This window comes from Molothrus ater, chromosome 3 (genome assembly GCF_012460135.2).
Source record: "Molothrus ater isolate BHLD 08-10-18 breed brown headed cowbird chromosome 3, BPBGC_Mater_1.1, whole genome shotgun sequence".
Classification (NCBI taxonomy): domain Eukaryota; kingdom Metazoa; phylum Chordata; class Aves; order Passeriformes; family Icteridae; genus Molothrus; species Molothrus ater.
In genome coordinates, this window is record NC_050480.2 from 24,416,430 (window position 1) to 24,438,871 (window position 22,442).

At 37.7% G+C, this 22,442-nt stretch overlaps 1 protein-coding gene across 4 annotated transcripts in view; it reads left to right on the top strand.

The window, feature by feature from the left end:
- Positions 1-22,442, top strand: part of MTA3 (metastasis associated 1 family member 3) — a 138,670-nt gene that overhangs the window by 93,012 nt on the left and 23,216 nt on the right. For all 4 annotated transcript variants that reach the window (XM_054514259.1, XM_036379972.1, XM_036379971.2 and 1 more), the window contains exons 16-17: positions 3,809-3,955; positions 15,845-15,876. In XM_054514259.1, the coding sequence (XP_054370234.1) occupies positions 3,809-3,955; positions 15,845-15,876 (179 nt within the window). The remainder of the gene's footprint in view (positions 1-3,808; positions 3,956-15,844; positions 15,877-22,442) is intronic.

A 22,442-nucleotide genomic window follows, 5' to 3' on the forward strand; every position in this document is an offset into this window, starting at 1 on the left:
CATGTTTTTAGTATTGTGTTATATTGCCTTTGAGGAGTTGTCTCGACCCCTCTGGGAGTCTGTCTGTATGTTTAATGTGAGTAAATGGATGAATAGTGTCAGGCAGCATTTTGTGAACTTACATGAAGGTCTGGTAGAAGATTAACAGTGCTAAAATATGCCAGATATCTGTAGAGTCTGCTTAGAATTTGACTGTATGGGAAGTAACAGTGTCTTAGTACGGCTGAGGAAAATAATGTGTGTTATGGGAATATGAAATGAACCCAGTGCAGTAGGTTACATTCATCTGAATTAGCTTTATAGGGATGGCTAGAAAATGGTTTTTTGTTTGCTATGTAGCTTGGTTAAATTTTTTTAGTTTAGTTTGTTTGTGATTTTTTTAGTTTATTTGGGATTTTTGCAGTTTCAGTAAATAAGTAAATCTTGCATTCTTTTTCTCATAAAAATTATTATTATATATCATGTCATAACTTATATAGGAGGCACTTGTTTTCTTTTTAAGATTCATGCTGTGCCATTCTCACAGAAATTTATTGGCATACAATTAACAATGTGTCAGGGCACTACTGCTTTCAACCTTGCTGCTAAGGTAGGGAGGATTTCAGTGCCCTGCACATCCTGGGTCATCACTTCCCTTTACCCTGGTTCTGCATCTTGGCTGCAGGTTCCACAGATGAGGTAGGACAAACACTAAAATTAGGCCTTGTCCTCTCAAGAGCTGGGGCTAATCCCCTCAATCTCATCAGTCATCACTGTGCTTCCTAAAACAAAGCTGCTGTAGTGAACCCCTGGCTAATTAAATGTCCTATATTATCTCTTAGTTATGAGGAAACCAGGCTAACACTCCAGCTGGGATGCATGTTGAGGAGATGAGGTGAGGGAAAGGTGCAGCTGCCTAAGCCCCTCTGGAATCCAGGATGTTTGTTGAGGTGATTTGGTAGAAGACTTCAGCTTCTCTTTGTTTACTTTGGGTTTTTTTATTTTTTTACCCTACTTATATAGTGGAAAGGGGAGAAATTTTTAATGTTGTTATTGTTATTTACTTGCTTTAGGCTGAAATATGGTCCTATAAAACGGGAACCTACTATGGGTTCCGACTATGTCTTTGAAACATTATCTCTTACTCCTATTTATTTTTATTTCAGAATGTGGCTGACTGGCTATTTGCTACTGGTCATGAGATAATTTGAATGCTATAGTCAGTTCTCTGAGATAGAAAAAGGTGCAGCTGGCTAAAAGATTTTCAGTGAAGTGCTATGCAATAGAACAAGCATAAGAGCAGCAGAAATTAAAAGATTTTGATTACTATTATTCCATAATACAATTATATGAAGGGATAATATGCAAAACCCCTGAAATGCCTCATTACTCTGCTTGGGTATGATGAGGCAGCTGGTTATAAAGTGCTGGTTATAAAGCATGAAAATATTTGAAGCAAGTCTGTATGTAGAGGAGGAGTGAACTAAGATGTAAAGGTCTGCATAGGAAGGACTCAGTCCATTGGGAAGTGATCCTGGCTGTTTAACTGAGTTTCTTTCTAGAACTTAAATGTAGAGCTTGGTCTTGCTACCTTCCTCTACTGCAGACAGAGAAAAGACAGCCTTCATGGTAAGCTAATGGAGGATTAGTGACTTCTGAACTGAAGAGAAGTTGAAGGAAGGAAATGCTTCCTTCCTCAACTGTTTGCTCACACTGAAAATATGAAATTGTCTCTCCTATAGGTTGCAGATGAAAGGAGGTGGAGTTCTCATATGTTGATGCAACTGCTGGGATTACTGTGGTTGCTGCTGGAGCTCTTTGGCAAATAAAATAAGATTTTATTTGCCAAAGTGTTAGCCCTGGAATCTACCATTTCCTTCAGAAAACTGGAAAAGATTGCTAAATGAACATTTTAGAATGCAAATTCCAATTACCTTCAGCAAACAGCGCAAGGGATCTATTTCGGTTTAGAGTTTTGCCTTAGCAATCAGTGGTGTTCATAACATTAAGCATGCCTCTGTTCCCATTTTAGTAAAAAAAGCAAAGTATGAGATGCTTGTTCCCCACAGCAAGAAAAACAGGACATGCCATGAAATCTTTTCTGTGTGAAAAGCAGATGAATTCTGCAGTGAATGGCTGTAAGAAGCTCTTATCTAATTAAGTGGTGGGGAATTTGGTGCCATCAAATCTACAGCTCTGCCCTGAAGTGACTGGTTACCTGTGCCTTCCCTTCTTTGCTGTTCTCTGTGTATTTCTCTGCCCTACTGTTTCTTACCTGGCCCTCTTGAGGCTTCTCGTGGGAGTGTGTTCATCCTTGGAGAGTGTGATTGAAGCCCCAACCAAAGCAGTGGTGAACAATTAAGCAAAATCTTTTCCAGTGTGAAAATTGTTGGGGTTGTCTCCTGGCACGCTGTTCCAGTACAGCCTGGCCAAGGCCATGAGACCAAGAGCTCCAGGCAGGGCAGGTGAGCACTTGGGTATCAGACTTTGGGCATTTCTGAAGGAGGAGAAACATGCTATTGCAGTGGGCTTTGACTTTATGCAGTGGTTTCTCTTTCTCCTGAATGACGGCCATGCATGGCAGAGGCTGGAGAGGCTCCTCCTTGGATACTTGGCCTCACTGTAGATTTTGCATCTTCCCAGTTTCTGTGTTCCATTTTATAAACAGAAAAAAAGCACTTTATAAGCAGAAAGAAGCACTTTTCAGGAAGCGTAAACCTGGGCTGCAAATGGGAAAGTACTCAGTTTTTGTGTTCGGATCTCACCTGCCTTGGGCAGCTGACTGCTGATCTGACTCCCACGTCCTCTGCCCTCACCTTTTCAGCCTCTTCTGCTGCCTGGGGCCATCAGAGGGCTGCTGTAATTGGGCTGCAGATCCTCATGCCCTGCACAGTGCTGGCAGCTGGTGCCCTGCACTGTGACACAGGGACAGGACCTGCCCCCGGGCAGCTGACTTCCCACACAAGCCTGGCTCTACCCAAGGCTGGACAGGCTGGTGGCATTTTGAACCCAAATGTGTGATGGGAATTAATTAATTGGTTCAGCAAATTCCTGGTGAGGGACCAGCAGACTCATCCGAGGCTTCCTTTTGCCACTTTTATCTGGCAGAATATACAGAAATTTCCCTGCAGCTGTGTCAGCTCCTGGCAAACACAGCAGGTGCCACCCTGAAATGTGCTGGCCAGATGTGCTTTGCTGCCTCATACCCTCTTTATTCCTTTTTCTCCAAAATAATCTTGCTCCATGAAGCAGATACTCTGGGATGTTTGAAGCTCCCCAGTAAGGGGAAGTATGGAAGTGTTCCCGCTGCAGTTTTGGGGCAGTTTTAGCTGCAGAGCCCTACAGTGTCTGGCCCCCTGACTCCTGCACCTTGTGACTTGTGTGTGGGAAGATCCTCTAAAGCCTGTTACTGTGACAGAAAATACTGAATAGCTTGAGGAATTGAGGTAGTTTCACTACAGTAAAATGCTTTTATTTGCTTGCAGAAACCTGTGGGTGTGTAGCTTCAATATAAATCTCAAAAGGGTATGAAAATATAAACGCACCCATTTCAGACTGTTTTGTATTTATTAGCTCTTAACCTCAAATCCTTACATATCTGCACTGTGGAATTGAGCTTGGGTAACCTAAAGTGAAATAGATCTTTCTTACTTGGAGGACCTGTGGGTAGGAGGACTCGTGTTGTTCAAGGTCTTGTAAACACACAAGTGCAGAAGGAATTTTCTTTTCACTGAAAAACAAAAGTAAATTTCATATGTGGAATAGATTGTTTTATTTATCTTAAAATCAAGTAGATGTCATTTCTCTCTCTCTCTTTTGTCTCAAACAGAGATACATCCTGCTGTGAAACCCAGTGTAATCAGGTCAACACCAAGCCTTCAAAGTCCAAGTGCAAAACGACTGCTTGCACCCTCCAACCACTCTTCATTAAGTATTTTGGGGAAAAGAAACTACAGCCATCATAATGGGCTTGATGGTATGTGAAGGAATATAAATGAAATATTCTTTATCTCTCTGAATTGAAAAACTTTCTGTGAACCTAAGGTAATATTAAATGAGAGGGTACAGACTTAAAAAATGTAAGATATGGATGTCTTGTTTATAGCATCAGTGCAATGAATAGTGGTCGCTATTCATTGGATAAAGGTATATTAATACCATCTCTTACAAAAAATCCATTTACCATTTTTCTTACTGATCTTGATTTACCAAAAAAGGACAAGAAAAGAATAAAACAAATTTGGTGAAGGCAGAGATGTAGCATGTTTTATTTTGGCTTTTTGCCTTGCACCTTAGAAAGCCACTGTCCCTGCAGAGTAGGAAGCAAAAGGTGTGTCACAGAGGTGCAGGAGAGGCTTTTTCTGTGCACTCTGCAGTGCCAGAGGTGACTTTTAGGCCTGATGTATCCAGCCACTTCATTACACCTCGGTGCAAACGAAGAGCAGGAATGAAGATGTGTGAAAAAAAAACCCCAAAAAAAAGCAACCAAAAAAAAGGGATGGAAATTTTCGGGTAAGACTTAACTTTTCTCAAATAATCTTTATTTTTCATCCTGAAAAGTGACTGTAAATTTCTGATGTTTTTTTTTCTTTACCAAACAGAAAGATTTTTCAACTCTTAACTGCAAACAGTTTTACCTTGTCCAAATAAGAGGAGAATCCAGAAGAATATAATGTTTACACTAAAAGAAAATGTATGCATGCATTCCTGATATCTCTTTGTGAGATATAACTTCTGTAAACCATTAGCTTATTTGTTCTGTAATTGAATAAGGTTATTGAGGGTAGAGATATCTGTCAGACGTTGGGCTCTCAAATAGACTGTTCAGGAGAAATGTTCACAAAAGGAGAAATTGTTCACAAAAATGTTCACAAAAGAGGTGACTGTCTGCTTTCATGCTTCACAGAATAGGTTGAGGTAGAAAGGAGAGGAATTGCCTTTCAGACAAGCTCATAGAAATAGTATTCCAAATAAAGGGAGAAAAACTTGATTCATTATCCATCATCTTCCCTGTAATCATGTTTTTCTGTCACTGCAAACGCTGCTTGTGTACTGCAGTGGAAACACCTACTGTACATTTAATAACACCATGATAGGAATCATGACATCCTTTGACAAGAGGTGGTTACTGAGAATACACAGAAGAGAGGATTGCTTGCTCTTCTGCTCAGCATGCAGCTATTACACCACAGACAAGCAGCATTCATGGCAACACAGTCTCTTCAGGGGACCAAGGTGACACCATAGGAAAAAATATTGCAGCTGGAAGAAAAGATGATCTCTGCATTAGTAGGCAGAGCCAAAAATGCTGACTTTCCACTGCATCTTTGAAGGTGGAGTTCTGCATGGATGGTTTAGTAGTTGCTGCATGAAAATGTGGACAAAGGCCTCCCCCTCCACCAATGCTGGCCCTTAGACTGGGCTCTCCATGAGAGCTCTGAATGATGAATCAGTTTGCCTTGGATGTAAAGATGATCACTGAGAGTTTTCAGTTGAAAAGACCTCAAAGATGAAGTCCAACCCTCAACTCAGCACTGCTAAGCCTTAAACCCAGCATGCCCCAAGTGTTAAATCCCTCCAGGGATGGTGGTGACTGAACTGCTTCCCTGGGCAGCCTGTTCCACTGCTCGGCAATGCTTTCAGTGAAGTAGTTTTCCCCAATATCCAACCAAAACCTTCCCTGGCATCACTTGAAGCTGTTTCCTCTTGTCCTATCACTTCTCATCTGTGAGCAGACACTGACCCCCATCTTGCTGCAACCTGCACATTTCTCCAGCAGAGAAGGCTGTAGCAGTAAGTTCAAGGTAATTATTATGATTAAACCCCTCCTTATGTCTCTGTAAGGAGGCATGCTTGGAAATCTGTAAAATTTTTCTTCTACTTAGTATAGATGTTCTCCTCAAAGTAAAGAGTGTGTAAAACCAGTTATTAGCTACACCAATTAGTGTGTCTCAAACAGTCAACTGTGTTAAAGCAATTTGCACAAAATAACATCTAATTTGAAAAAGTAGTATTGAGAACTGCAAGTCACTGCTTTAGGAGATATTTCTGTGTGGTAGTCATATTTTCAGGAAAAATCGCTTTGCCCAGGATTTTGCTCCTGTGAAGCTGAGAAATCTCAGAGAAAAAGCAAAACAATATTATCTAATTTGCTTCTCCTGTGTTTTGCTGCTTTGGAATGTGTTTGGAGATTGTTTGCCACAGGTGATTGTTTCATTGGATTCTGGTGTGAGTGTTTTCACTCATTGGCCAATCATTGCCAAGCTGTGTCGGGGCTCTGGAAAGAATCATTATTGTCTTGTTAGCCTTCTGTAAGTATTTCTTATTCTTTAGTATAGTTTAGTATAGTATTCTTTAATATAATATAGTATCTTAAAATAATAAATTAGCTTTCTAAGAACATGGAATTAGATGCATCATTGCTTCCTGCCATGGGGCACCCTACAAATACAATATTTCTGCTTATCTGTTTCTTGTGAAAACAACATACTGGAAAGCATATATCCTAAATAAGTGAAATCTATATTTTTTAGTGCATAATTTACTATCTTATCACAAAAAATGGCTATTTTTGTTATTATTCTTGCCACTCTCTTTGATTAAAATGTGGAGACATGTAAATAAAATGCAATGAAAAAATAACGAACCAGTAGTAATGATACTCAACAGCACAGATCCATTTCTTCTGACTTAAAAGTGATTGCCTTCAGTATTCATCATTTACCTCCTCTTCAGGTTATTGGTAAATATAAAATATATTTTTCTTTTTGCTTGTGTTTTATCCAGCTTCTCTTCAACACCAGATCAGCTTGGGAAGTGGTGGTTTCTGTAATTTCCCTGACCACAGTGTGCTATTTGTGCAGTGAAAGCTTTTGCCAGCCTCCAGAGTTTTTGTGTTACTATAAATAGACTAAAAAGCTTTTTGGATTCCAAAATACTATTGATTGCTGCAGGTTTGATTGTGTTGTATCAATTAACAGTATCCAGAAGGCCGATATGGAGATGATGACAGATTCTGCCTTTCAGTGCATGCTTTGGTGAAATGAGCAAACAAAAAGGAGTGTGGGGAATTTATTTTAAATCTCATTTGCTGTTTTCATAATCTTAATATTATTTACATGTAAATGTGTGCATTTTCAAGTGTACCTTTTCTCCAACAGTATTAGATATTTGTTTTGAGAAAGCTACATAAATATATTTACTTAAGATGTACAATATTTCACAGCATTCAAATAAATGTTGCTTAGGCTTGTGCAAATATATATATAGATTAGCATAATTTAAGTCAATCTTACTGCCTAGATGAGTGCCTTATTTTTGGCAGAATTTCTTTTTAAGCAAATTAATAATTATTTGCTTTGAATATAGCAGTACATTATGGAAATGGCACATTTTTATGCCTCTTTGGGGAAGTGGGGGAAGATTATGAGAAACATCATTAATATTTAGTTAAATGCTTTTAAGAATAATAAACAAGAATATGATTAGCATTTCTTATACAAGTCTTACACTGTCTTGAGTTCTGCTTTTAGCCAATGCAGCACAACATTCCCTTTCAGTTTTCCATGGATGCACCTCCAGAAAGGTTTTGGTGCAATTGATAAATGAGCTCCCTCATTTATCTTTTCTTAATGGGGAGGTTGTGCCCTGATGTCTTGTTATTGTCAGTCATGGACATGAGTGTGATTGCTTTGCTTAAGCACTCTGTATTGTAGCTAGAGAGAGGATCTCGTAGGTTTTTGTGTCCCTGATTGGGAGGAAGAGTTTTGCTGAATGGTCTTAGAAAAGTGTTTTTCTTTTTATTTTCAAACAACAGCAAATCTTGCATTCTGTGAGATGTAATAAAAAGTGCCAGTGAACTGGCAAAGTACTGTTCTGGAAAACTCACAGTACTTTGAGAAGCTTTTGTGTAATATACATACTGGAGCTTTTAACTACTCTGAGATGTAGCATTTCAATTGCTGCTGAAATTAAAGTCAGCATAAGATATTTAAGTGGTTCTCTGCCATGAAGATAGCCTCTTTCAAGTGGGAAAATTCCATCTTCAGAAAATCACGATGTTGCAGAAGGTTACATGTATCCAATTTTGTTACTGGAGTTGATGATGGGAAGATTTAGGTGTGACTGTAAAGTGCTTTAGATATTTTGAATCTGATCTTTAAATTACAGTGTCTGAAATTATTCCAAGCAATTACTTTCTCCCACAAGCTGCTTAACTGTGAGGAACAGTGCATCCAAATACTCAAATTTTACGTCAGCCTATTGTTTTGGCAGAGTGAGTAATGATAATTTTGCTTATAGTATTTGGAAACATCAGGTAGAGGTATTTTACACAAGAATAATTTCTGTCAACTGGCGTGCATTTCCTTACCTTTCATGCATGAGAACCAGAATATCCACAGGATGTCCAAGGCATCAGCGTACTGATGAGGTACCGAAATCTGTCTGTGCCTGTTGATAGCATTTTCATATTGTGGACAAAAATAAAAGAGCCAGCATTTCATTGCTGAAGAGACTTGAATTAACAGCCCTGATCCTCCTTTCTTCCCTGCCATACCTTTAGTGCTGTATTTCAGTCTGACATGTCCTGCTGCCTTCAGGAGGATGCTTTCAACAGTCCAATTTCTGTTCTGGAATATTACTGAAGTGCACAGCAGATACATGAAGTATCTAGGAATGAGGCAACAATTTTGGGGGTCTCTTTTCCTAGGAACCCACACATTTCTGGCCTGGCAGGATGAGAAGGTGACATGAGAAATTGGCAAATGGAGAAAAACCTCAAAAAGGTGTTCCTTCTCTCTTAGATACTGTTTTGGTCAATCCTTCTCTCTATGCTTATGACTGATACTATTGGCTATTCAGGAGATGAGCAAGGTAGACAGGTTCCACTCCTAGTTTTCCATGGGGAATTTATGACAAACAGATGAAAACATTAGCAGCCTGACAGACATACAGGGAGACTAAAACCTTTCCTGTCCCAAATTTTCTTGAAACAGAGAAAACAATTATAATATTATTATAATTAAGTTCACATAACATTATGTGAAAGTACATTAAAGGGAAGGAGGTTTCACTTTAGGGTGGAATTTTTCAGCAGTGAGTGAGTTGTTTTTTCTCAAAAGTGTCTGATTGTTATCACAATACTGTGTTTTGGTAGAGACAGATGTTCTGCTATGGTGGCAGAGGAGCAGCATGGATTGCACATCAAAAAACACCTGGTGCTCTGTTACTTTAAAAAAGAAAACCATAGACTTTCTCTTACACATTAATAAACTGTAAACCTACCAAAATTGTTATAAACCTCCTTTAACATACCAGTGATCTCTTACTGAAAGAGTAGAAATGAGTTGTGGCAAACAAGCTGCCATGTGAAAATTTGCCATTTCTTCCATCCTAAAGGACAAGGTATGATTAATGCTGGATTGTGTGTACTCACTCTTCCCAAAAGTGAGAGACAAAAGCTATATATTGCTCCACAGTCAGTTTTCCCTCTGAAGTTTGCTTAGGACATGCGTGTTCTAGCTTTGGTCTTTGGTATAGCCAGAAAATGCTTTAAAATATTCAGCTGCAGATTTCTCAGTCAAATGTGTACACTGGTATTGATGGAAATGTGAACATGGAAGATAGATCTCTCAGGAAAAAATGATGCTGTGTTACTGTCATTTACTGAGGAAAGCAAAGGAATATGAAAAGGTGTTCATGGCTCTTAGTTACTTCCCGAAATATATTGCTTTTATGCTTATATCATTATAGGAAATACTTAAGAGCTTAGTCCTGCCTTTCTATACAGAGTCATTTAAACCATCTCTGACCCTCAAGAGATTGACCTAACAACCTTTTTACATTTAAATTTTGCAACTTGCACAAGAGTAGCCAATTTCTCTCCATTTTCACTGTGCAGTTGGAAGCAATAATTTAAAATATTTATTAGGAAACTAAAATGCTCTAAAGCTTACATTTCTGTGGTTAGTAAATTCACTTGTTTTTGCAGAGGTACAAATCATGATGAACTACTGACAACTTCCAGAGCCCAAATAATGTGCCTGGAAAGTGACACAGGCCTTAATTACCCCAGGATGTTACTGCTGACATTGTCAATCATTTGTAGAACTAAGCTTCTGCATTTCATGTTAGCAAGTATCAAGTAAATTTTTTTCCCTATTTAAATTTCTGTGCTATTCAAGAGTGAGTTGATGATTCCCCACTTCCCTCGTCGGTCTTCATTTCTCCAAACTCAGTGATGCAAATGATATTGTGACTTAACATGAACAATAACCAAGTAGGAGGAAAATACTTTTGTCTGAAAATATAGAAGAGAAATATCTTTTCCCTCAAGAATTTCTTAAAATTGACAAAATTATTTCTTGTCTCACGAGGTACATTATCTCACATGTACATTGAATTTACATTACAGTTATCTTCCAAGTATTTGAGCTCCTTTGAGTACAAATAAAAGGACAGTCTTCCATTCTCTGTCTGATGACTGCTTAAACTGCAGGGTATTTTTCAGTGAGAAAAGGTAAGGAGTGTAATTGGCCCACAGGAGTGCTTGGGAGGAGCAAAAGCATTTAGCAAACCTAAGTTTCCTTGGATTTCCTCTGAGAAAGAACTGTTCCTAAGCAAGTTGTGTATTTTTAAAAATACAGACAGCGATTACTTTTGTTATGCCAAAGTCAAAATACAATATCCATTCAACTGAAATGCTCAGGTTTACTGTATCTTGAGAAATGTAAATTATTTCCCAGGGTGCAAGTACATTAGAAATTGAATAGAACACTATTATTGATTCCTTTGGCACTTATTCCTTTCTTTCAAAAATTGATCTTTGGTTTTGTAAGGCTTCTTTGCCTACAGTTGATTCACAAGAAAAGCAAAAATCTAGAGTCACATTCATGCTTTAAAGCACTACTTTGAGTGTGCCATAGATTACTTTGCTTTTGTTGTGCCAAGGAAATGAATGTTTATGAAAAATTGATGTGTTGCATCCCTGAACTCACCAGTGCATACATGTTTCTGGTACCACTCAGGGCAGCAGGGATCAGGAAGAGCAAGGCAAGTGGGATCCCAGGTGGAGGGAAGGGCACTTCATGGTAAAGTGCCCCATTTCTGCTGTTGAGTCAGTGTTTCTTGTTTTAATATACAGGTATTGTGAAACTGCAGCAACCTTGGCTTTCCTAATTGGTAGAATCAATCAGCTTTTCAAACAGGAAACAACACTGTAATTAAGTTAACATTTAAACCACAATGCAAATAGCCAGAGCTTAATTCCTAGAATCACTACTTTCCCCTAGTATTATTTTAAAGAATTACAGTTGCAGAAAGAGAATCCTGTTTGTTTGATAACAGGATTAGCCGCATATTACCTCCTGAATTATGGGTTCTGGATTCAAGATCTGGAGTTCATGCTCACAGTGCTTCTGTGTATGATTACTGGCAAGTAGGTTGATTATTTTTTGTAAGCTGTGATTGCAGAGCAATAGTTCCTAACAATTTTAGTACATAATGCAATAGGGAAGGCATCTTTACAAAGTGCTTAGGCAGTGGAACTGGAAAGATCCTGTGTCTGGTCTGTGAGGTTTAGTGTGGTTTTTTGTGGAGCTTTTTGGTTGGTTGGTTGGTTGTGGGTTTTATTTTATTTTTTGGGGTTTTTTTGTTGCTGTTTTTGGGGGTTTTTTTGTTTATTTGTTTGGTTTTCTGTTTTGTTTTGTTTTTTTTTTTTTTTTCCCATCGGTATATTCTTTCTTCAGTGTTTAAAACTTTTGTCTTGAGAGAATAACAGTCTTCCTCAAAAATCATTCTTACTGTCAGATATACATATATATTTATATATTTTTAGTAATACTTTTGAATTAAAAATGTCACTTGTTGTTCAGTTGCTGCAAACTGGGAGGAAAAAAACAATTATGTTTGGTTACTCAAAACATTCATAACCCAAATGGAGGAGAAATAATGAAGCAGTCTTCCTTTCTCAGATTTTTTCATAAGGTGGTCCATCCTGGGTGAAATTAACCTTTAAAGTCTTACGCTGAGATGTTGCTAGGATTGAACCGTTCTGATATTGCCAGTCTGCCTTTATTTTCCACCTGTCAAAATCACACTAGCTTCAAGCATATTTATTCTGAAAGTTTTAGAAGTAGGACATGTTTCACCCATTATTACTGTCAATGATCCCATTTCCCAAAAAGGAAAATGCCAGGGAACTCTGTTTTCTATCAGCAGAAATAAAGAATATCACATATACAAATAACACATGAACATCTGGAAAAGAGTTTTGATATGTAACAAAAAATAACATGTTGTTGGGAAATAATATGTAAACTTGAAATAATTATGTGGCTGACACCATCCCTAAGCAATGCACTGTTTCTGATTTAGCCTTAAATGGTTTTACAGTGGGAAGTTTTATGGTGTCCTACTGTCTGAAAACAGAGAGAAATGCTTGATGATCAATATGGTTGGTAAAGCACATTCTAATGTGAGGAGATGTCTTCTACAGCTTACTCATTTCTATTTGAGTTCAAATAAATATGTTGTAGAAAGGGCACAGGGGCATCTTAGGCCGTTTCTGTTGTTGGTACATCAATTTCTCCACAGTAATAAACTTATAAGCATCTTATCAGCACTGAAGCTGCATTTACTAAAACTCCCCCACGTGACAGCACTACAAACCCTTGTTAGTGGTGATGATGTCTGCTCACTTCTGCTTAAAATGGAGCAATCCACTTCCCTGGCACTCACAGCCCTTAAGGGGAGAATCAGTCTCCATCCTGGAGTTCCCCTCCTACTGCAGGGGTGCAAGTACACATCACTGTCTTGCACAAAGTCCTCTGCTGTAAGAACTCACTTATAAACCAAGTGTCCACGGGTGCCCGTTTCACTAAGATTCCAGCCAGATTATATCACTTCCCTAAAGCATTGTAGAACTTGGCAGATAAAAATGAAAATCCAAAGTTCTGTTTTCTGTTCTGTTCAACACCGAGAATGTTGTGATTTTTAAATAATATCTGATCCCCTTGAGCTGCGCTGGAGTTTACATTGGTGTGCAGACCCTTTGTAAAGCTTTCTAATGCTGTGTGACTGCCTTTTTAAGCAAGGGCTTTCTTCCTTAGTTGCCTTAGTTAAAAGTTTTCCACAAAATTGGCTGGTCTGTCCATGCATAAGTATTTTTCAGAACCTGCCAAGTCAGGGTGTAATTATTTTCTGGAAGAAATTGGTGTCTGTTCAGTTCCAAAGTCTGAGTATTTGTGTATCAGAGTATATAAGAGTTTAAATTGTGTAACAATGGCACCTTAATTAGTACTCTATGCTAGATCCTAGAATCTTTTGACTATATCTACTTATTAAACAGTTCTTTTCCTATCTTTGTGTTTATGGATATAGTCAGGTCTCTGATGTTTGGCAAGTTAGATGATATTTCAGTATCTACAGCAAGAAAAATACATGCAAAAAAAGCAAATGAGTCTATTGCATGATATAACAGGGATATTTACAAATATAACATCTCTTTTGACTCCTTGGCTGGGTTTTATTATTAGATTATCAATATTGTAATATCCTGGAGTTAACAGCTGCTGGCACTGCATTAACAGCGTCTGTCAGGTTCTTTTCAGAAATGCACTGTTTAACAATTTCCAGGAAAATTCAGTTGTTTCTCAGCTCATTTTAGGGAGATCTTCTCAGTTTCACAGACAACTGAGTGAGAGCGTGTCTGTGTATTTTGGGACAATCATGGCAAAGCACAGTTTTTATAGACTTGGCATATAGAGCTATGCCAAAAGCACAGCACCTCTGAGTAAGAGGGAAGGTTTCAAGTATCTCTGTATAAAAAATGTGGATTTTTGTTTGTGGGCTTTGATCATTTTGGGAGTAACTGAAAGCACTCAGTAATGCATCTCTTCTCTATTTCAAGAGACAAGAAGCCCCATTCTTTGTGTTTAATTTTGTGAATAATTCTGCCTACGTTCGGAATTCTTCAGAAAATATTGTGCTCTTGGAGATAAGGTGGTTGGATGTTGGAGATAAGGTGGTTGGGTGGGTTTTTTTTTTCTGAATATTTATGTTTATAAATTGAATGAATTTTAGTCTCATTTATTGTTCCATTAACGCAGTCTCTGTGTTTTCCCAGGAATATTCAGGTCCTGAAATGTTATTTTAATGTGATGCCAAAAAAAAAAGTTTTAATATCAAAAATTACTGTGAAGATAAAAATTTAACAGATTACAGAGTTCTTCACTCTACTTTGATCTTCTCTTGCTCTGTAATAGTGCCAAATAGGTTCAAGTATCAGGAAGCAGTAGATTATTACAATATTTAGTTCTTATACTACCAGTTTAAAAATTGCCTTGAGGACTAGTGACCTAAATGTGTATTTATAAATGATAACTTTTGCATGAAAAAAGAGGGGGAAAGAGGTCTGGTAGAGGAGCTCACAACTGAGATATTGCTGGCTTTAGGTAGGTATTCACATTACAGTAGTATCAATGTGACCTTAGTGATATAAATATTTCTTATTTAAAACTGACTAGGGATGAAGACTTGTACAAATGTAAATGTAAACTATATACTGGAATTTCTTTTGAATGTTGGAGTTTAAAAATAGTTTGAGATGTTTAAAATGGTTTACCTTTTTTCTATCAGTGATTGAACTATACCTTCAGACTAAGCTGACTGCTCAAAATGAAAGGGAAATGCCACTTTAAGAGTGTAATTACATTTTTTTGAGAGAGAGATATGCAGCTGTTCTCATGTCCTTTTAATCTCTTTAATACAATTTTTAACAATAATAAAATCCCTCAAGAATTCTTTGTGTAAGTGAAACTAGTCAGAAACTCTGTAAGTTGCAATTTGGAACCAAGAATGAATAAGTGTAATTATTTAGAATTTATCTTGCTTGCAGAACTGAGACTCTGCTTTTTCAATCCATTCAGACTTGTGTACCTTTTATAAAAACATGTGGTTTTGATGAATGTCCCTTCCTTAAGAACTCTCTATAGGCAACAAAGTGTCCTATCCAAATTTTTGAGCAAGTCTGTGAGACTGCTGGTAGTATCATCTTTCATCTTATAGACCAGCAGTGAGTTTTCTTGCAGGTTTTTTAACTGTTTATGTTTTGTTACTGAAGTTGCACTGCTTTGAAAAAGAACAAGGTCGCTATTATGTGAACTGTAACATTTTAAAGCCAAAGAGAATGTGATTTATTTCTACTCTTGGGGAAAGTAAAAAGCAAAAGTAATCTGAGTTAAACAGCAAGGTGAAATCTATGTTAATTATTGGCCTAGTAGTGATTGCTCTGCAATTTATATAAATGTAACCATGAGCTCAGTTGATTGACTCCTGATTTATCATATGGGAAACAATTGTTAACTTTGTGCATGTTGCATTTCTCAAAAAGCTTTGTCAGTTTCAAACTAAGCATCCACCTCAAAATTCTAAGAAAAAGGGTTGATTAGCTTTATAAACCTTTTTGAAATGGGAATAGTAATGGATTATGTTGATACTATCTGTATATTTGTCTGCAGAGCTAACCCTTCATGATGCCATATGTTGGAAGCAAAATGAAAAAGCCCTCACTGCTTCAAACATGAATTATGAATTAGTTCCATTTTTATATTTTCTTGCAGAAGAGGATAATTAAGCAAAGAGAACGAGTGCAGTTAACAGCGTATTATAGCATGCCATATATATTCAGGACCAATGATGAGTCTCATGCTCACTTCATGAGAATTCTTTCCAGTCTCTGCATTTTTGATGTGTTCATTGTTGTAGCTGAGCAGTAGTACCATAGCCTTCAGGGTGAGCATCAGAACATAGGGCTTTCATGGATAAAGAATACATTCTAATGTGGTCTGGTTCTTTTATTTTCCAGAATCATCCAGCCATACAACAAGAACAATCATGGTAAGTATAGAGGAGATTATAGGTATTGATCTGCCTATAGCTATGGTTTTTTCCTTTAAAATGAAGTAGATATAGTAGTATCCTAACCCATTGGCTTTTTTTTTTTTTAATTTATATTCCAATATCACTGTAGACATAAAACGAGTCTGTCTTTATTTCATGAGAAATCTTGGGGAAAAAATCAGAGATTAAAGAGCTTAAGAAGTAACAGTGCTGTCAGTTTGAATAGCTGAAAAATTCAACTACAATTCTATGCTCTATGTTTAATTGATTTTTGATTATATCAAATTAATGTCGATAAAATTTCTTGCATTGTATCTATGGGCAAAGCACATTTAAATTTCAGAACAATAGCTGAGTAATTTTTTGCTTAACATTCCTTAGAGGCCGGTTTCTGACTTTACCTTGAGTTTGATAATTTGGATTCCAGAAATGGGAAATGTTTAAGAGGATAGATACACTTTCAAAAATGAGATTAGAAAGCTTTATGTAAAAAAATATCCTGCACTTAGTGACTATCTTGCATTTTTATAGGGTGAGAAATGTTGGTCTCTTTATTTTTCAAACTCATAATAAAGTTAGGTAAGGGCTGAACAACAATTCACATAGAGAAAACTTTTCTCAATCTCTTATGATTGATGCCTGTCCTGTGGGTGTTTGAGGAGAGGGCTTTCTGCTTTTGGAAAATAGTCAGGCATTGAAATTTTAGAATAAGCCCCAGCAAATCATGACATCAGCTTGTTTATTTCCATTCCTACAGTTTTTAGGGTGTCCCTTCAAGTTTATATCTTTTTTATGTATGGCATTTTTGGGACAGGTAAATTCTCCCATGGATTTCTTCATTCTGCAGGGGATAAATGGTTAATATAGTTCATTGCCTTTATCATCAATGGACATTAATAATCCAGTGCAATTGAATTATAAATAGGTAAGGACTACAGACCACAGATTTCAAAATAGTAGAGATGTCTGGAAAAGTGATGTTTCTGTTTCCTACTGGATGTGATGTTATCCTTCTTGGTCATGAATTTGTGTTAAGTACACCCATTTCAAAAGAAAATATTTAGTTATTCAAGTGTATTCCTCTGCTATGAAATTTTGGAAGGGATTGAAAAACTTTTCAATGTTTTTTCCATACTGCATTGGTTTGGGGAAAAAAAGCAGGACAATTGTGTTGAAGCTGGTGAACCCTTCACTCTGCTTTACCTTTACCCTTTTTTGTCCTATTAATTGTACTCTGAAGATACTCAGTCTCTCTTTTCCATTGATATACCAGAACAGTTCTAAAAACTGAGCCAAAAGAGTGAGGATTTTTCCTATATATTTTTTTTCTCACACCAAAACATGTCCTAACTTTTAAAGAGAGAAGGAAAAGGTTTTTAAATAACTTGAGTTCTTGAGAGGATCCTGTGTTTTGAACCTTTCCAGACCTCTCTGCTGACAGCTCTGATGGCTCAGACCTCAAGTGAATATTCTGCAGTCAGTGCGCAGTAATTTTTCATTGCACTTAAATAAATAAAGGTAGAAATAAAAGTAAGTATTCTTCTTAAAGAGAAATTGTTACAGCAATGTCTGCTCTACTCTGCATCTAAAGCATAACTGAATGTGTACAAGAAAATTTCTTACTCCCCAGTGAGTAAGTAGAAACTGTCAGGAAAACCAGGAAATATGGTATTCCTTGCATTAAAAACAGGATGAGATGATACATTTGATACAGATGTAGTAAAGCAATGCTGCTGAGAGCCAATGTAAAATGCTACTGTAATAAATATTTACTCTGAAATGAAGTCCCCTTTTTCTGAATCATTACAGTTATATTGTAACATGAAAAGTTAAAGCATGACCTGTAGTCATCAGAATGTGAGAGGTACCACAGCAAATTTGTGCTACTGCCTTGGCTGCTCTGATGTAAAAGAACTTTTGTCTTACCAAGGTGAAGTTGTTGCACCTCTTTAAAGTTGCATATACAGGTGTTGAAATAATGTAAGGCATTAAATCTGATCTTGTCTCTGAAGATTCAGATTTTTGCTGAAGTCAAAGCCAGCGAGGTATAAAGTGTGTTCTGCTCAAAAAACAAAGTCCAGTTTTTCTGAGGACATTACAAGTATTTTTCTCCTGTATTTAAAGGCAATGATAGCTGCATATTTTTTGTTTCAGATTCTTGTTCATAAAAGTAAAAACCCAGAAACTATTTTAAGCATCTGTGTGATGAGGGGAGAGGGAGAGCATGCTCTCTTTTAACTATAAAATAAATTTCCTTTTATTCTGGGCATAGTTGCCTAGCCTAATTTTCCATTACTAATTTACTGATTTCCATAAATAACTGTTTACTTCAAAATTATACCATCTAAGACATGGTGTATTCAGAGGTTATATAGCTTTTGTGTGCCATGTATGACAAGCAGGGACTATAAACATTGCAGTATTCTGGCCCAGAGGCTTTGGCAAGTCAGCTGTCATCTTTTAGGAGGGTTGTTTCTTTTGGGGTTTTTTGGTGGGTTTGTTTCCCTTGCACAGAAAAGTGATTGTAGCATTACATTTTCAGCATTTTCACAGAAAACACAAAATTTTCAGCATTACAACTATTGTAGGTGTTTGTGAAAGGTTTGGTGGCAAATCCAGAGGTTCCGAAGTTATACTTGTGTTGAGTACTTGCTTATTTTCTTGTATATGATCTGTTGCTTGAACATCTTTCACTTTTAATAGCCTTTGGGTTTTTTAATGAAATTCTATACCCAAAGTGGTTGTCTGCCTGCATACTATTATCAACATTTGCAACTTCATGCTGTGTAGAGATTTTGGGTATTAATTTTTGCATTGATCTCACACTTCTATGAATAAGTAAACCAGCCCCAACCCTTGATGCTTATTAAAGGTATAATGCTAATCCCTTTGGAAATAGGAATACCTCAGGTGTGGCAAAAGAGAATCAATACCTGATTAAACTTAAGGTAATTCTAAACTTGTTTTAAATGATGTATTGTATAATTAGGCCAATGCAAAATATATGGAACCAATTAATACGGGTAATTGTCAGTCATCTGAGCATAGCTGATTTATTCTAGTGATTTCTTTCTCCTTGTATGGAGCTTCTTTTGCTCTGCTTTGAATTGATTTTTTTTGTTTTGTTTAAAGAAACAACAAAAAAACCCTAAAAATGTTAATTTAAGGCAAAAGGAATGTTTTCCTTCTAGAAACAATGGAGGAAAACATAAGAAATCATAAATTGAAATCCACTTAGAAATTTATGTTAGTCCAGTTATACATTCCTTCAGCCATAGTACAAATGTTCACTGTTAATTTTTACACTTTGAATTACTGTAAGTGCTTATTACTGTAAGCTGAATTTTTTCAGATCTGAGTGTCTTTTCAGAATTTTTAGTGGCTCTCAATGAATAAATGTTTGACCACTTATATAGCAATATAAAAAACTGAGCAACTTATAGGCAGGAGCCTTGGCTAGAATTTAGGATCTGGGTCCCATTTCTGAATTTGTATAGGATTCCTCTCTTGTCTTACCATTATGCATCTCAGTGTCCTTGTACTTCTCTGGGAGCCAGTGAGGACAGGAGATGTACCCTTGATAATAAAAATGCTATAATAAGTTGCCACTTTTATTTAAGGTGATTTTGGGATGGTATCCAGACTTCATTGGACTCATAGCTGCCACTAGAGCAGATATCACGGGTATAGTGATCCTATGCAGTCGTTTCCTTGGTTTCCCTGCCACAGCAAAGCCTTATGCCAGGTGCATCTTGTATTGAAAGACCTGATTTACAGTTGTAACTCAGTGCTGCTGCTCCCAGAAGATGTGACAGGGACAAAGACATGTAGCTTCTTTGTGAAGGGATCACCTGTGTTTCTTGGAAATTGGAGGTGTCTCAGTTGTCCACTGTGTGCAGATGGGAAATTCATGCCCTTGCCAGGTGAGTTTTGATGAGCAGCACTTGCAAGCAGCAGAGAAATGGATCAGCAAGGGGCAGGGGGAGCTGCACAACAACCAGTCTTTATGTAAAGTCCTCCTTGTTGATGACCTTGGAAGGATTGCCTTTGGTCTCTGAGGGTGCATTCACTCGGCAGCTTGGACACCACCTGTTTGACAGGTGAGACTCTTCCCAGAGATTAGCCCATGATGACTTGAATATTTGTGTTCTTTAAGGGATGTAAGTTTGCCTGAATCAGAACTCCCTTTGTATTGAGAAGTTTTTCTTCTGAGTGCTCTCAAAGTTTTTTCTCCTGATGTCTTTTGAGTGTGGAACAGTTTTGTCACAGAGGAGCAAGAGATCTCAGTGAATGTGCTCAGACTGAAGTGAAGAATTTGGGAGAAAGGAGTCACTCATCACAGAGGAAGATTTGTCCACAATGCAAACTCCTGATGCTCAGGTGCTGCTGTGATGTGGCCCTGGCATGCAGACCCTTAACACCAGTGGCTGTGTTGCAAACTCAGAGCACAGCTCATTGGTGATGTACACAGTCAAAATCAAAGCAGAGCAGCTGATTGCACACGGTGGTGTTGTGAGGAAATTACTGAAGCTTTTGCAAGAAGAGTTTTAAATGAGAAAGACTTCTGTGGTAGCACAGGGAGTATTCTTGAGGCTTTCATAACCTTTCTGGCATAACTGTGTTCTAGGAGGGAAAATTTGAGTTCATCATCATCATAAAAGAAAAGCATTTAATGAGTACTTTGTATGAAAGTTCATTCTGCTCTTGGTATTGATATTAGTGTGACAGTGGCATTGAATGTTCATTTTCATATGCATTGATGAATATATTTTTTGAGAGGAACTAATGAACTGATTTCCTGGTCAAGAGCTTCAATTGTTTTTATTAACTTGAAATTAATGTGGTCCCTAGCACAGACTGGAGAACAATGGTCTTATTTTCTCTGTCCTTCTGTGAAATGTAATTAATTTCTTCAAATAGCTTAAAAGGGCTGGAGTAGAAAGGAAATAAAAGAGAAAATTCTAACCAATTTGATGCAACAGAAAGCAGATGATATTGTAAGCCTTGTGTCGTTTTCTATAATGTTATCTCTTGCCTGGAGTGAGGGTTAGGGGCTAATAAAAGTAGAAAAAAACAGAAGTTCAGAATTAGTTGCAATATCTGGCTCTGCCAGGGGAAAAAGTGTTGTGAAAAGACAAGTACTTTTTCCATCAGGCTTTACTGTTTTTCAGAGTTTATGCCACAGGAAAGACACTTTTTGTAACTTTTTTGAACATTTTTTGCCTGCATTTGTTATCTTAAGGAAACATTCAATGGTGTATTGGAAAGGAGCCTGGGAAAAGATCTGAATCATTACATGAGATACCTTAAACCCATTATTTAGTAGGGAAGCACAACAAAAATATACCATTGGAGCCCTTGAATGCTCCTCTGTAGTGCATGGCACAGGAAATTGCCAGATAGAAGTATTGAATGGGAAATCTGATGTGTGGCAATGTTTTCCATGCATGACTCCTTACTCTCTTTTTGAGCACCACCCACTGTGTACAAGAAGAGATCAGTAGTTAAAAACCTTAATGAATTTCTAATTTCATAGCACCTATGTACTTTATCCTGAATTTACTCTAAATAACAGCTGAATTACTTCTAGTAGCATGTCTTTTAGGTACTTTTCCCCATCAGAGCCAATATGAAAAAATATGTGAAAGCCAAACTGCAGTCTAGACACTGATTGAAAAAATGGAAAAAAGTAAGTATTTTTAAAGGGCTACAAAGATAGATTAATGATCCTACGTGCAACAATTAAATTCATCCTAAATCTTCTTTGGTTTAAGACAAAGGAAAATAGTTTAGGTCTAAGAAAGATTTATATGTGACTCACTCAAATATGATGTCTTGTTTCTCCTCTTCTTGTTTGGTTTTGTTACATGAGATCTGAGGAATCACAGAGGAGATGGCTCAGTTACTCACAGCAGCATAATGGATAGATGGAAATTTTCTGTCCAATGCATAAAATTTGTCTATTGGAATGTGATCCCAATATTAGCGGGTGGAACGTGCCTGGGCTCTTCTGGCCCTTGCTGCTTGACCAGAGGCGGCAACTGTGGTGTTTTCACCTCAGAGACACCCCTGGCTGGCTGGATGCTGCAGCTGGCACTTGGAACAAGTCCAGGCAAGCAGGAATTCAGTTTTTAGCTCTAATGGGAAGGCTTTAGGTGAGGTGAAGAGGAAAAGGAGACGGATTCTGCTGGAGGGTTAATCCAGAGTTTTATTCCATGGTCACAGATCTCCGAATCTTGGTAACAGCTCCAACAGAATCCCGACCTCATGGTCCCGTGTCTTTTCAAGCCCAGGGAAAGGGGGAAAGGAGGGGACAGGCGTGCCACCAACCAGGTGGGAGGGGGGCAGTCTTAGGGGACAATGACACCTGGACTGGCCAATGACCCCAGGGCTGAGAAGCATCTTTTGAACGTCACCAACCAGACGATGCCCTTGCTGGAATGTTAAGATTGATGGACAGCACTTGGCAAGGGGGCAAGGGGGAGGGGAAGGGAGAGGTTGGCACACCTGAGGGACTGGGAAAGGTGAAACAGGATATTGCTTCACACCACAACATTTGTCCT